Genomic DNA, 12719 nt, shown 5'->3' on the forward strand with positions numbered 1-12719 from the left:
GTTTGAGTTTTTAATTTTTGCAATTCCTGTACAAAAATTGTAAGAACTTCCATATTGGAGGTTTAACGTAGTTAAATCCGTCACAATAATTGAAAAATTGTCACAATAGTTGACGAATTTCAATATTGATGCTTTTACAATTTGCAGTTGTCTGAATCATGAAGGAATTTATTTATTTGAGCTTTTTCTGTTTTTAGATTGATTATAATTTTCAAAGAACTCTTTAATCTACCGAGAATTTGCTATTGACTAATAAACGAATTGTAAAATTTATCAAGATTTGCTTTGAATTTAATAATTGTTTTTCACGAGGATGCGAATCCATTGCTGAAAGATCGGGAATAATGATTAACATCCATTGCTGAAAGATCGGGAATAATGATTAACAAATTTTAAATCACCAAAAAACGTTGAGATTCTAAAACTTTGCTGATTTCCAAGAATAAATAGCCTTTCTTTTCCAGTTTGCTTGCACGTTTTCCCTACAAAATTGTTCATGAACATCAGAATATAAGCCTTAAAGTGCTCTTTCCCTTCTTTTCACAAACAGGCGAATTTAATTTAAAATCACGGAAGTCTCAACAACCCACATAATTTAAGCTTTTGTCGTATTAAAAACGGAAAACCTGTCGGAGTAAGCTTAGCGGTATTTAAATCCACGAAATAGTGGAAGATATTCATTATGATTAGAATAGTTTTATTATTATTTATTTATCTGTTGAGAGGTTTTATAATAACCTTATATTGTATTTTGTAGTGCCAAGTATTTACAGTACTAAGTAAAGTTGTATGACTAATTGATCTCTTTTGGTTAAAACTGAAATGTTGAAGTATATCAAGTTATGGGCCTTGTACTCCAGTTTTTTAATGAATCATTCAACTTTACACAATAGACCAAAGGCTATTTAATGTTTTTTCCTCTTCCATTTTGTTTTAATGATATTCAACTTTACTCAGTAGACCAGGGGCCACTTCATATTTTTACTTTTCCAATATAAAATTGATAAAATTGTTTAAAGAATCTTATTCTTAAACCTTTTTAGCAGTTTAGATTCCTTAAATTGTGCTTCAGCGTTTTAAATTCCTTAAAATGTGGAAGCACTTAACGATTTAAGCTTATATGTTGTTAAATTTACGAGATATTTCAGGATACTATTGAAGACCTTCATAATTAAACTTCTGCATTTTATAAATTCACAAAATTAACTTATAACTTCATAATATGAGCTTTAAGATTTTCAAATACTCCAAATTTTGCAAAGAATTTTATAATTTGGGCTTCAGAAATTTTTACTCGAGGAAAATTGTAGAAACGTCGAGAATTTTTCATTATTTTAACTTTAACGTTTATTAAATTCAAGAAATTGTCGAAAAGTTTGTAATGACATCTTGAGGATGAAAAGTTTAAGCTTATATTCTATTGGTAGTTTGATAAGCGATTTTAATATTTGTTTTATTGGATGAGCTTTTGTGTCAGGGAGCAGGCACCGTTCCATTGGCCGCGTATTTTTACAAAATATATTTCCTAGAATCAGAACGCGCAAATTAGAGCAAATATTGATCAAGTTTGAAGCAGCATCTGTAAATTTGTAAACATTGAACAAAGTTTTGTTACGAGGGGTTGTACATAATGCTTTTGTAAAGAAGACTGGAATTGCAGTGAAAATCTAGAGGAAGTTAAGGGAAAAATACGTGTACAGGTATTGTCTGAAATCTAGAAAATCACAATTCTAGATTTTTTGCAGGCTTTTAGCTAAAGACTAGAAAAAGTACTGGCATTTGCAGATCTAAGATTTCAAAGAAAAACTTAAATTCGAACGAAACGTCACAAGAGCTTAAGACTTCCACATTCCATAGTTGATAGCAAAAGGCTTCTGTAGACGAGCTGTAATCAGATTTGTAAATCGCGATTGATATGATAATCAGGGTGAGGACAATGTAGGATAAATTGACGATAGGCAGTATCAATTTCAATAGTAATTCCTTAATAGCTGTAAACTTTTATTTTTCATTTTTCCCTCCGAATTGAACAACCTATGAAAGTTCTGTGATTTAATTAAAGAATTCTTTTGCAGGGAACGCAAAACTGATCTTGGAAGTTGTAAATACAAAGCTGAATGCCCTGCTAAATATTTGAAACGGGGGTTTTGTATAAACTTTAAGGTATATAGAGGTATGTCAGAAACATACAATTGAATTTCTGCCCCTATTTCTGATAAAGAAAGGTTTTAAATTAGCCAAGTTTCGACTTTATTGAAGCTTTGCTTGGAATTTTTATTCAAAACAAGTACATTTCAGTTGAAATTAAATTTGTGTTTCACGTATTCAAAACTTAAATTTTGAGGCTATTGGGTGTCTACGACCTCTGCCTTAATGCTTACCCTAACATTTTTGTTAAATGGGATGAACTTAAGTGGTGTAAGCATCTGTACTTCCATAGTGGAGCCAAAGGTTCAAATTAAGGAACAGAAATTATCAGGGCATTCATAACATGACCTCATTTTCGAATGCCATAAGACATACCCATGGGTTGTGGAACTAGGTCAAAGGTTATTCTAAAAATCAAAATTAACCAATCTAAAAAAAATGATATTTTGAGGGCAGTTTCATTCATGCAGAAGAATTTTTTATGAATCAATGTCAGACCTATTATTGGAATTCTAGTTTATGTAGAATTTTCTTAGTGTATTGCATTTATGAAAAATCCATTTCTCTAAAGGGTTTGTAATTTACAGGAGAATTTTTTACAAAGATTCTGAGGGGTACCGGACTGATAACATTCTACAAAGTGGAATAGAGTGAATCCTCCTAAAATTATATCTCGAGAGATTTGCAGACAAGCATTATTTAGATCTTTCTCCAATTCGCTGACATTCCAGATAATTCAATTGCATCTTCTGCTTTAAATTTTTCAAAAAAACTTGGACCAAGTTTAGGTTCAGAATCTCTTGCTAAATAGTGGTATTAAATTATCCAGATTCGAGTGGCCTTTATTTGAGTGAGTTAATTCTGTAAATAACCTAAACCTAGATCCATTGTTCATCAGCCCAGAGCAGTATATCTGCACCATCCATTGTTTCCCTACTAATTTATGTGTTATTCCTTTTATTCCCAAACTTGAACTTCGAGCCAAACGAAATAACTAGAGATGGCAGTCTTGCTCCTGAATGTATCCAAGCTATTTGGCGTAGCAGGCATAATTGCTGTTGCAGCCAACACCTTTGCCCTTATTAGATTTCGCAGAAAGAGAATGACTCCTTTCGAGAATCCAATTGATGAGTCACAGGAGCTGCTAGCAAGGTTTCCGATAGACAGAGATGGTAATCAATTTTCTCTCTTGTTTTAAAACTCACCTAATGCTATGATTCTTCACTTTTGACTAAATAGTGGTGAAATATTGCTAATAGTTCCGACTGATAAAAGCTCAGTTCTCAAATTCACCAATAGAAGCTGCTCTTATATTTGTGCACATCATCCACCTTATACTTGAGCAGGAGATGGGTGGATGACATGGATGTTAAACCATTGGGAGTGGCAATGCACTGATACCACTACCAATGTTTTTGCATCAGCAGAATCCATCTATTGCTTGAACATGAGATGGTAGATGGATGTGAAAACAACGAGAGTGACATTGATAATGGATGCTGCCTATTGGTTAATTTGAGAACAGGATTTTATCTGATCTGAGCTATTATAGGCAAAAATGAGTATCAATTTCAGCTAGTCAAACATATTAATGCTGAACAATCCCTTTCAAGCCAAAAACAGTTGTTCCCAATTTAAACTTTGTGGGTATGGCAGTGGATGATGATGGCTTCTTTTTTGCCATTGCAACAAATTCGTCACTTCTGGAGAAAGATGCATGGCCCATGTTTCCAGTTAAAAGTGAAGACGTGACTTCTAAGGAGGTTGACGACAGTGATCATAAAGAAGGCATGGAAACTGGGTCACAAGATGGTAGCCAATTGAATTTGTTTGAGTCTGAAACTGATTTGAAGGACAAAATCACAGGTGAGCAGAAGTTGGGTGAAGATACAGAGAACAAAGATAAAAATTTATGTGAAAATTCAAGAAATGTGTCAACAGTACATATAGATGAGACATCAGAAAACTCTAAAAAGGAGGAAGGTTGCAGTCAGCATAGGGATTGTCACGACTCCTCTTTAGATGAGTGGGAACTTTTAAGTATGGAGCAGACGGCAGATAAAGAGCAGAAATCACATGAACAGATTTTTGGATTTCCTTCCCTTGCAGACCATAGCGAATCAGAGGTAGATAATATGGATTTGGGTGATGGAAAAGAACTATATAAAATGAGCGATCAGCATGTTGAGCTTCATGGTAGTGCTGCAGGAAAGGCTGATAAGTTATTGGATCCAACTCTTGAAGGCTTGATTAAGGGATTTGAAAACCTTAAAAAGGAGCATAAAGAGGCAGTCCCTCAAGCAAACGTTCATTGTCTGTAAGTTTTATAAACATTAATTGCTCTTTCATTTTTGTTTTCATTTAATTTTTAGGGTTATAAATTGAAAATTTCAAGTAGACTTAATTAAAATTAATCATTCTTGCAGAGAAGAAAATCCTAGCTTCTGGTACAATCCTGATGAAGAGCTACATATGGCTAAAGAGACAAATGCAACAGTTCTTCGCATGGGCATTGATTGGAGCAGGATAATGCCAAAGGAGCCCCTTGATGGTGTTGAGGAGGCTGTGAGTTTCTATGGACCTGTAAAATATCTCATTTTCTTGGATGCAATTTCAGATGTATATTGGATAACAGCAGCTTTTTTTTGCATTTGTCCCCACATTGACATTTAGAATTGTGCTTAGCTTGTAGTAAGCCCTATTCATCACGCCTTTGCAGATCAATCAAGAAGCATTGGATCAATACAGATTGTTCACGGAAAGAGTCCATACTCATGGATTGCGTGTGATGCTGACTCTTTTCCATAGTTCTCTCCCTGCATGGGCTTCTGCTTATGGTGGCTGGCAAAATGACAAAACTATTGATTACTTCATTGAGTATACAAGGTAAATCTATATATTTCGTGTCTTCTTTTTTCATATTTTTTGTAAGATGAGAAAGTCAAAGGAAAGGAGCAGCAATGCAAATAACAGAGAAAAATGATCTACAGATCATACACAACACATGGAAAGCACCAACATCTATATATTATGAGAGGGGAATAGAAATCAAGAGTAAACTGAATGGAAAACTACATACAACTTCTAACTAACTAAACTTAACAGTACATGTAATGTGCTGATCAACTAAACTTAACGATACATGCAATATGATGATTAAATAAACTTAACAATACATTCAGTCTGTATAGTGGGCATTATTCTTTCATTCTTGCCCATAATTACCACTACGGAAAAACTTGAAGCAAATCTCAAAGTTTCAAAAACCTGTTCTGAACTAAGGGCTTCATATATCTGCTATAAGATCCATTTTAGGGCAGTATACGATCTCAATTGTATTGTATACAATCTCAACTAGTCCTTACTGAACCAATTCTTTGATGTAGTAATGTTGAATCTCAATATGCTTAGTCTGGCTATGAAACACTGGATTCTTTGTCATCTGTATAGTACATTGGTAATCACAATACATTCAGGTAGGTCAATTGTGTATCTAGTGTACATCCTTTATAAATCTTCTCAACCATACTATCTGGCAAGCTGCAAATGTGGCAGCTTTGTATTCTTCCTCTTCTATAGAAAGTGATATGGTAGGTTATTCTTTCGCCATAATTGTTATTACTTATTTCTCAATTTCTTTCGAAGCATTCAAATTCAAGGTGGATTTGATCCACAATGAAATATTCAAGCTCTCATGAAAAATAGATCTTCCAGTGATGTGAATACTGTCATGATTGAAGGATATTTTTAAAGTAAGAAAAAAGGCTAAGATCCAATTATGAAGGTTTCAACTACTTTATCTTTAAAAAAGCATATAAAATTCAATGTTTAATACAACAAGAATAAAATGGCATCTGCTTATGTGATAAGTGTTATATGCTTATTTTGATCTCCACGAAGCATAGTCATGTAAACTAAACTGGTGAACAATTCAAACAAGCTGAAGCCAACAGACTTGGCAACTGTTCAAAACTTGGACTCAATAAATAGTTTTACTACATCTGTTTTCATGAAGAGTAGAATCAATCTTGATATACTTGTCACTTGATCACTTCCTTGCTTAGAAATACAGTCGTGTGTGTTTTGTGAAGGGACATGTGGCTGACTTCACTAAAATGGTATGCAAGGGTTGCATCGTGAGAACTGTATGCGAGGTTGATTTAAGGCCAAGGATGTTAAATTGTCTTCTGTATCTAACCTTTTGTAAATGCTAGGTGATATGTGGCAATGACATTTCTTGTGAAGACTTGTATTAATGGTATTCCCACATGAATGGATATCATGCAGTTTTCTTGGTTAAAATGGATCAAGACTAGGGAAACTTGGCAAAATATATTATAAAAGAATTTCATGTTATCTGAACACAAAAAAATTGATGAGATGAATGCATTGGATTCAAATTCATTTCCTTCATTTTGTATCTTAGAGTTTACTTGTGGAGCTATAATTTGTTTTCATGTTTGCATGGTCATCCTTGTGTTGCACAATATTAAATGAATTAACCTATAAATAAAGAAAGTTGTTTGAAAAATAAGAGAAAAAATGATAAAGTAAGCAATATTGAAATTATAGTAATAAATTTATGGATATCATGTAACAGCTTCAAAGAATATAAAGTTGAACAGCTAAGTATCTCGGCAAAGAATAATGAGGCTAGAAAACAGTTGAACAACACTCTAGAGATATGAATGTTTACACGATTGATTAATCTTTGCAAAATGGTAAGAAAGTAATGGCATTATTAAAAATGAAGAATCTTCATTGTACGGATCAGATGCATTAAGTGATGGATGCTACACGATTGATGAATCTTTGCAGAATGGTAAGAAAGTAATGGCATTATAAAAATTGAAGAATCTTTGCAGAATGGTAAGAAAGTAAGGGCATTATAAAAATTGAAGAATCTTCATTGTATGGATCAAACGCATTAAGTGATGGATGCTTAGGAGGAGGAGGATCAAATGCATTAGTGATGGATGCTTAGGAAGAGAGGATCAATCTGTAGACAATGGTGACATGGAATCATTAAAAATGGTAAATATTTGAAGCATAATCATCCAAATAAAGTCTCATTAGTTGATGCATTGAATAATGGTGGTGGCATGCATAATTTCAATGAAAGCAAATTAATGGCATAGGAGATTTTGATCAAAGTATTCTTGCTTTGAACAATAACAACAAAATCAGGGCATCAAAGGGCTATTACTTGATTCTTTGTGTGATGGTGGTAATCTGAGCAATTTCAAGGATACCGAAATAATGGTGTAGGAAAGAAGAAAGGTTAAACCCAATCTAAGCTCAAAATGGGAATTAGAAAATCCCATTTCAAAAGTTATAACTTGGATATAAGTGATTGATCACTGGACAAACAAAGCCAAAATAACAGCAAACTCACTTTGATGTTGATTCCGTTGAACATTGTGTTGTCATTGATGTCAAATGAGTCAGTAAGATCAGTGAGAATTAAATGTGCTTGTACTTGATCTTATGTGTCGAGTAGCTATAGCAATTTTAATTTCTTCTAAGATGACATGTTTCAACGTTTGAGTTTTGTTGATGTGTGTTGTAGGCACAACTGAACACAGAATAAAATACCAAAGTATTTTACCCTCTCTTGAACAAAATCACCTCAAATGCTAAATATCTGATCAACTAAGACGATTTCAAGGTTTCTACGATCAGTTCTTGACATGTGGGTAACTCAATGGCTGATGTGATTTTCTGTTTTCACTTGGGGACTTACGCAATTGTTCGGATTTGTCAAGCTTATCATGAGTGAGGATAGGTTGCCAACGACTTCGAATGATTTTTGCAATTATAGCTCTTGATCTAATCTAACAAAAGATTTTCAAATAAAATGCAAAAAGATGAGGGTTTAGGAGTTCTATTCTAAAACCTAGAATGCAAGACGTAGTGAATGATCCAATGAAATTCAACTAGGCAAGGTTTCACCATCAAAGAACAATTCGACACATGCTTATTGCAATCATCTAAGGAAGATTTATAAATACTCAAATTATCACCATCAACATCAATACCATCAAGGCAGTCCATACCAATGGACGTGCAATAATTGAAGTTAAGTCCAATTCAATTCCAGTTGACCACACAAGGTGAACTTACAATCAGCAAGAAGCTAGTGGTATCAATTATATGAATTTCATTCAAATGCATTCAGCACTTCTTTCATTCAATCTAAAATACTTGAAACAAATTCTAATCTAAATTTAGAGGCAATAAGAACCACAAATGCATACAAAATCTAAACAAAACCACCAAACTTTAATGATTTGTATTCAAACTTGCAACATGTAGACAACAATTCTCAAAAATATCTCTCTTACAAATGAGAGGCAAATGGGTTTATATAGTCTCAAATGAAATGAATTGACAAGATTCATTTAGAATCAAGGGCCAAGATCTTGCCAACACAACCCTAAAACAATCCTAATTAGGGTTTGCAACAAAAAAGATGAGGTCCAATAGGATGATGCCTATTCATCAAACAAGGAATCTTCTAGAAGATTTCGTCTTGCATCCCTCTCTCTAGCTGCATACTCCATGAATCTGGCTAAGACTGAATTGAGTTCCTCCATGGTGATGCTTGGTAAAGCATCCTGTTGCGCATCAATCACATCCAAGGCATTTGAGCAAGCATCAAAGACACTTTCCCAATCCGGCATATTCTTCTATAAATTGTGGATGTGAACCACGAGAGAAACCAAATCATCTATCTGACTCTTCTTCAAAGATTTTAATTGATTGAAGTAAACAAACTTCATCTTTTCTTTCAATTCTTCTAAGTGTAAACTGTTGGAAGCATGAATATCCATTCACAATAATTCATCAATAGATGTAAGGATCTTAGATTGAATCTCTTGTATCGATCCTTCCATCTTTGTGCAATCTTGTCTTGCATGATCATAAGAAAACTTTTGCATAGCCAAAGAATAATACCATCCCTAGAAATCATAAACATCACCTCCATGCACAACTCCCTCCTGGATCAATGTAGGCATTGGGATTTGCTTCAACACTCTGAGGCGAGGAATTGTCTTCTCCTACACTAGTTGGAAATCATCCCAAACTCCTTCCAAATACTCTATTTTGAATATGAGCATTGACGTCTTGTCAAATGCTTGAACAAACTGAGCTAGGAAATCATATGCTTGCTTCGAAATATCCTCAATCCACTTTCCAACCTCGTGATGTGTATTCCTCATTTCCTCAGAGTCAAAGGGGAATCCACGATCAATAGAAATGGGTGAGACAAAAGTAGGATCCTCACACGTTTGGGAGTTCATCCCTTCAATATATTCCTTGAGTCTCATGTTCTCATTTTCAAGCATCTCCTTCTTTTCAATAGTTATGTTCAATCATGCCTCAATTGCCTTGACAGTATCATTCAACTCATGGAACTCTTGCTTATGCGTAGTCAATCCAAGGTCCATTTTGGTAACCTAATAATCCATAGGAGTGATAGCAGCTCTAATCTTATCACCCATCAGGACAGCCACTTGTGCAATATGCACAGTTGCCTCGTCTCTAGTAATCTTAGAGAACATGTTAGCCTTCTTTTGTTCCTTTTCTTTGCTAGTCCTGGCTAAGAAATCATCAATATCCTCTATGGATTGTACCTCTATCATTTTCTTCTTCTCCATACTCTACAACAACCAATTGGGAATAGTAGAGATTTCCATCCCATCTTCAAGGCTCATATCCTGATCAAGTCCTCTCAAGGCTGAAATAGAATCATCATCCATATCCTTGTCCTTAGTTAAATCCAACACATTGTTGCCCAAGTTGACCTCCAATTGGATTGTAGGAGATCCCAACTATTCTTCATCATCATAATGCGGTGCCAATTGTGCTATAGCATGTAACTCCTAATTATTCTCTGGTAGGATTTCAATATCAGAATCCTATCTAGATTCATCATCCTTATCTATCGTATTATTCTCCTTCATAGATGAGGAGCTCATGGTGGATAAAGGAGTGTTAGACTTGTGCCCCTCATGGTGGATAAAGGAGTGTTAGACTTGTGCTTTTTCTACCTTGACTCTTGGCTAACAGTCTCCTTGCCTTTATTGGTCTAGTTTGGGCGTTATGGAGCTCCTTAGGTGGTAGATGGCAGTGTTTTCCTCTCCAAATGGTTGGTTTATTCTGAGGCTATTCAGAGGTTTCCAGTTCCATTTTGAGGGACTTACTATTTATAGTAAGTCAATGGATGATTGAGAGGGACCCTTACTATTTTTAGTAATGCATCCAAATGAATAGTGGACGCAGTGGGCTACCTATTGATGTGTTTTTTATGTACATGCGAACACAGAATAAAATACCAAGGTATCTTATCCTCTCTTGAACAAAATCTCTCAAATGTTGAAGATTAGCTTAAGGATCACTTGAGAAGACTCCAAGGTTCATGAATGTAGGGTCACTACGTGTGGATAAGCTCTGTTGGTTGATGTGAATATGTTGGAATCACAAGGGGACTTACATTTGAATGCCTGAATGCTTGATTCGTTGGAACTTAGATCGTCTAATGTTACAATATGGTGATGCTTTTGATCCTAAACTAGCTGGAGTTTTAAAAAAATGGCAAAAGATGAGGAGTTGAGAGAGTCTATTCTAATCCTAAGAATGTAGGAAGATGAGTGAATGATTAGATGGAATCCTACTGAGCGAGATCTCACCATCAACTTGAACAATTTGACACAAGCTCAATGCAATCTTCTAAGTATATTTCAAAGATATTCAAATCAATACCATCAAACATCGATCACCATTCAAGTTAATGCATAAGCAATGAATGTAGAACGATTCGAAGTTAAGCTCATATCATTTCAGTTGACCACACAAGGCATGCTTACAATCAGTAAGAGGCTAGTGGTATGGACTGGGCGGATTCCACATGAATACATTAAACAAATTCCTCCATTCAATCTAATTTATTTATCATCTAACATGAAGATCCAACAAGAAACCATGCACATTGTAAAGAAACAACACACTTCACCATAACTTCAATGAAAACGGAGTTCATTTACAACTTAAGCAACAATTTTTGCCTTCTCCTCCTACTCTACTCTAATTGCTATTATATTCTTCTCCTAGTTCTTTGCTACTAACTATCCACTATTAGCTATTAACCTTTATAGATGAGAGACTTGAGCCTTTTATAGTGCTCTCAATACAATTCAATGGCTCAGATCAATTTGAGATCAATGGCCAAGATTTTACAATGAAACCCTAACTAGGGTTTGTTACAACCAACTCTTCTTAGCCAATGAGATAATTACATTCAGAGAATGTGGACCAATAGATATTGAGGGTAGTTACATTGGAGTTTGTGCCTTCATATATGAGGTTGATTCATTAAATCAGGACGTGTTGATGTGTACCTCTCTGATTGGTGGAAGGGATGACTGGGCTGCAACCTCAATCTTGCACTTTGTAGACTTGATTTGATTCATTATCATGAAGGGATGTTGAGATATGTCTTCAGTTGCTCAATGTGATGATGATGATGAGAAGCAAACTTTGATTAACTCTTTTGAACTATCTGCTTCTTCAATAATGTTCGATGTAGGTCTTGTGATGACTTTGTTTGATCCTCCATTTTTTTTTCACATACTTGACAAATGATACAACTAGTTGAATGTAGCTCTTTATTGTACTGACTTCGATTCTTGGATTTGTTGTGACCTAATCACACATCACCCCATCCCAGATAGGGACCCCCTAGCTTTTAGCCGCTTTTGGTCGTTTGGTCTTGTTTTCTGTGTGTTTTTGTGGCAATCTCTTCAATCTCTTTGCTTTGCAGATGTTCGGGGGTCAATTAGAGTTGATTTGCTTCTCTGTCGAGCGAATTCTATGAAGTCTAGGGCCTATTTTGTCCCTTTTTAGGGTTTCTGCCTTTTGTCCTAGTTTTTAGGGGTTTCTGTTAGGGTTTTGGGAAAATTGAACATACAACTGGAATCAAGACCCTTCAAGGAGCCTCCCAGTAAAATTTGAGCCCAAACGGAGCAAGTTTCTATTTTTAGAAAGTCCCTATTTTTTAGGGATTTTTCGAGTCCCAGAATGTCGTCATTTTGCCAAAAATCAAACTTACTATTTTTAGTAATTTCTATTTTTAGTAAGTTTCTATTTTTAGTAAGCCATTCCTGCACCCTGTTTAGGGGTCTAACGCTGACACTTAGAAGGTTTCTATTTTTGGAAAGTCACCCTGTTTAGGGGTCTAACGCTGACACTTAGAAGGTTTCTATTTTTGGAAAGTCAGTACTGGCAAGATCAATAAGGCAAGGCGACAAAGATCAGATGTTTGCAGATATTTCTAATTCCAGAAACTCAAACAGAGGACAAAGAAGGCCAGAAATTTGTTAAAAGATGGAAGCCCATGCCTGAAATGGAAAGCTCAAAAATTCACCTAGGTTCAGGAAGTCACTCCAAAATTGCAAAGGAGTCAAATTGCCCTCCTAAGTCTGGAAAATCGAACTATGAATTCCAAGAATCCATGCCAGGGTGGAAATAGCGCCCAGGTATGCAGTTGGGTGCTAAAGTGGTGTGCTCAT

At 35.1% G+C, this 12719-nt stretch overlaps 1 protein-coding gene across 11 annotated transcripts in view; it reads left to right on the forward strand.

Moving 5' to 3' along the window:
• The window catches only part of LOC131064723 (galactolipid galactosyltransferase SFR2, chloroplastic), a 49807-nt gene that overhangs the window by 1004 nt on the left and 36084 nt on the right, over positions 1-12719 (forward strand). For 2 of the 11 annotated variants that reach the window (XM_059210846.1, XM_057998976.2), the window contains exons 2-7: positions 1478-1927; positions 2076-2173; positions 2736-3320; positions 3805-4465; positions 4575-4713; positions 4868-5034. In XM_059210846.1, coding sequence (XP_059066829.1) covers positions 3149-3320; positions 3805-4465; positions 4575-4713; positions 4868-5034 — 1139 coding nt within the window. In that variant the 5' untranslated portion in view covers positions 1478-1927; positions 2076-2173; positions 2736-3148. The remainder of the gene's footprint in view (positions 1-1477; positions 1928-2075; positions 2174-2735; positions 3321-3804; positions 4466-4574; positions 4714-4867; positions 5035-12719) is intronic. The other 9 variants (XM_057998972.2, XM_057998981.2, XM_057998974.2 and 6 more) reach the window with 8 other exon arrangements.

Source organism: Cryptomeria japonica, chromosome 8 (genome assembly GCF_030272615.1).
Source record: "Cryptomeria japonica chromosome 8, Sugi_1.0, whole genome shotgun sequence".
Classification (NCBI taxonomy): domain Eukaryota; kingdom Viridiplantae; phylum Streptophyta; class Pinopsida; order Cupressales; family Cupressaceae; genus Cryptomeria; species Cryptomeria japonica.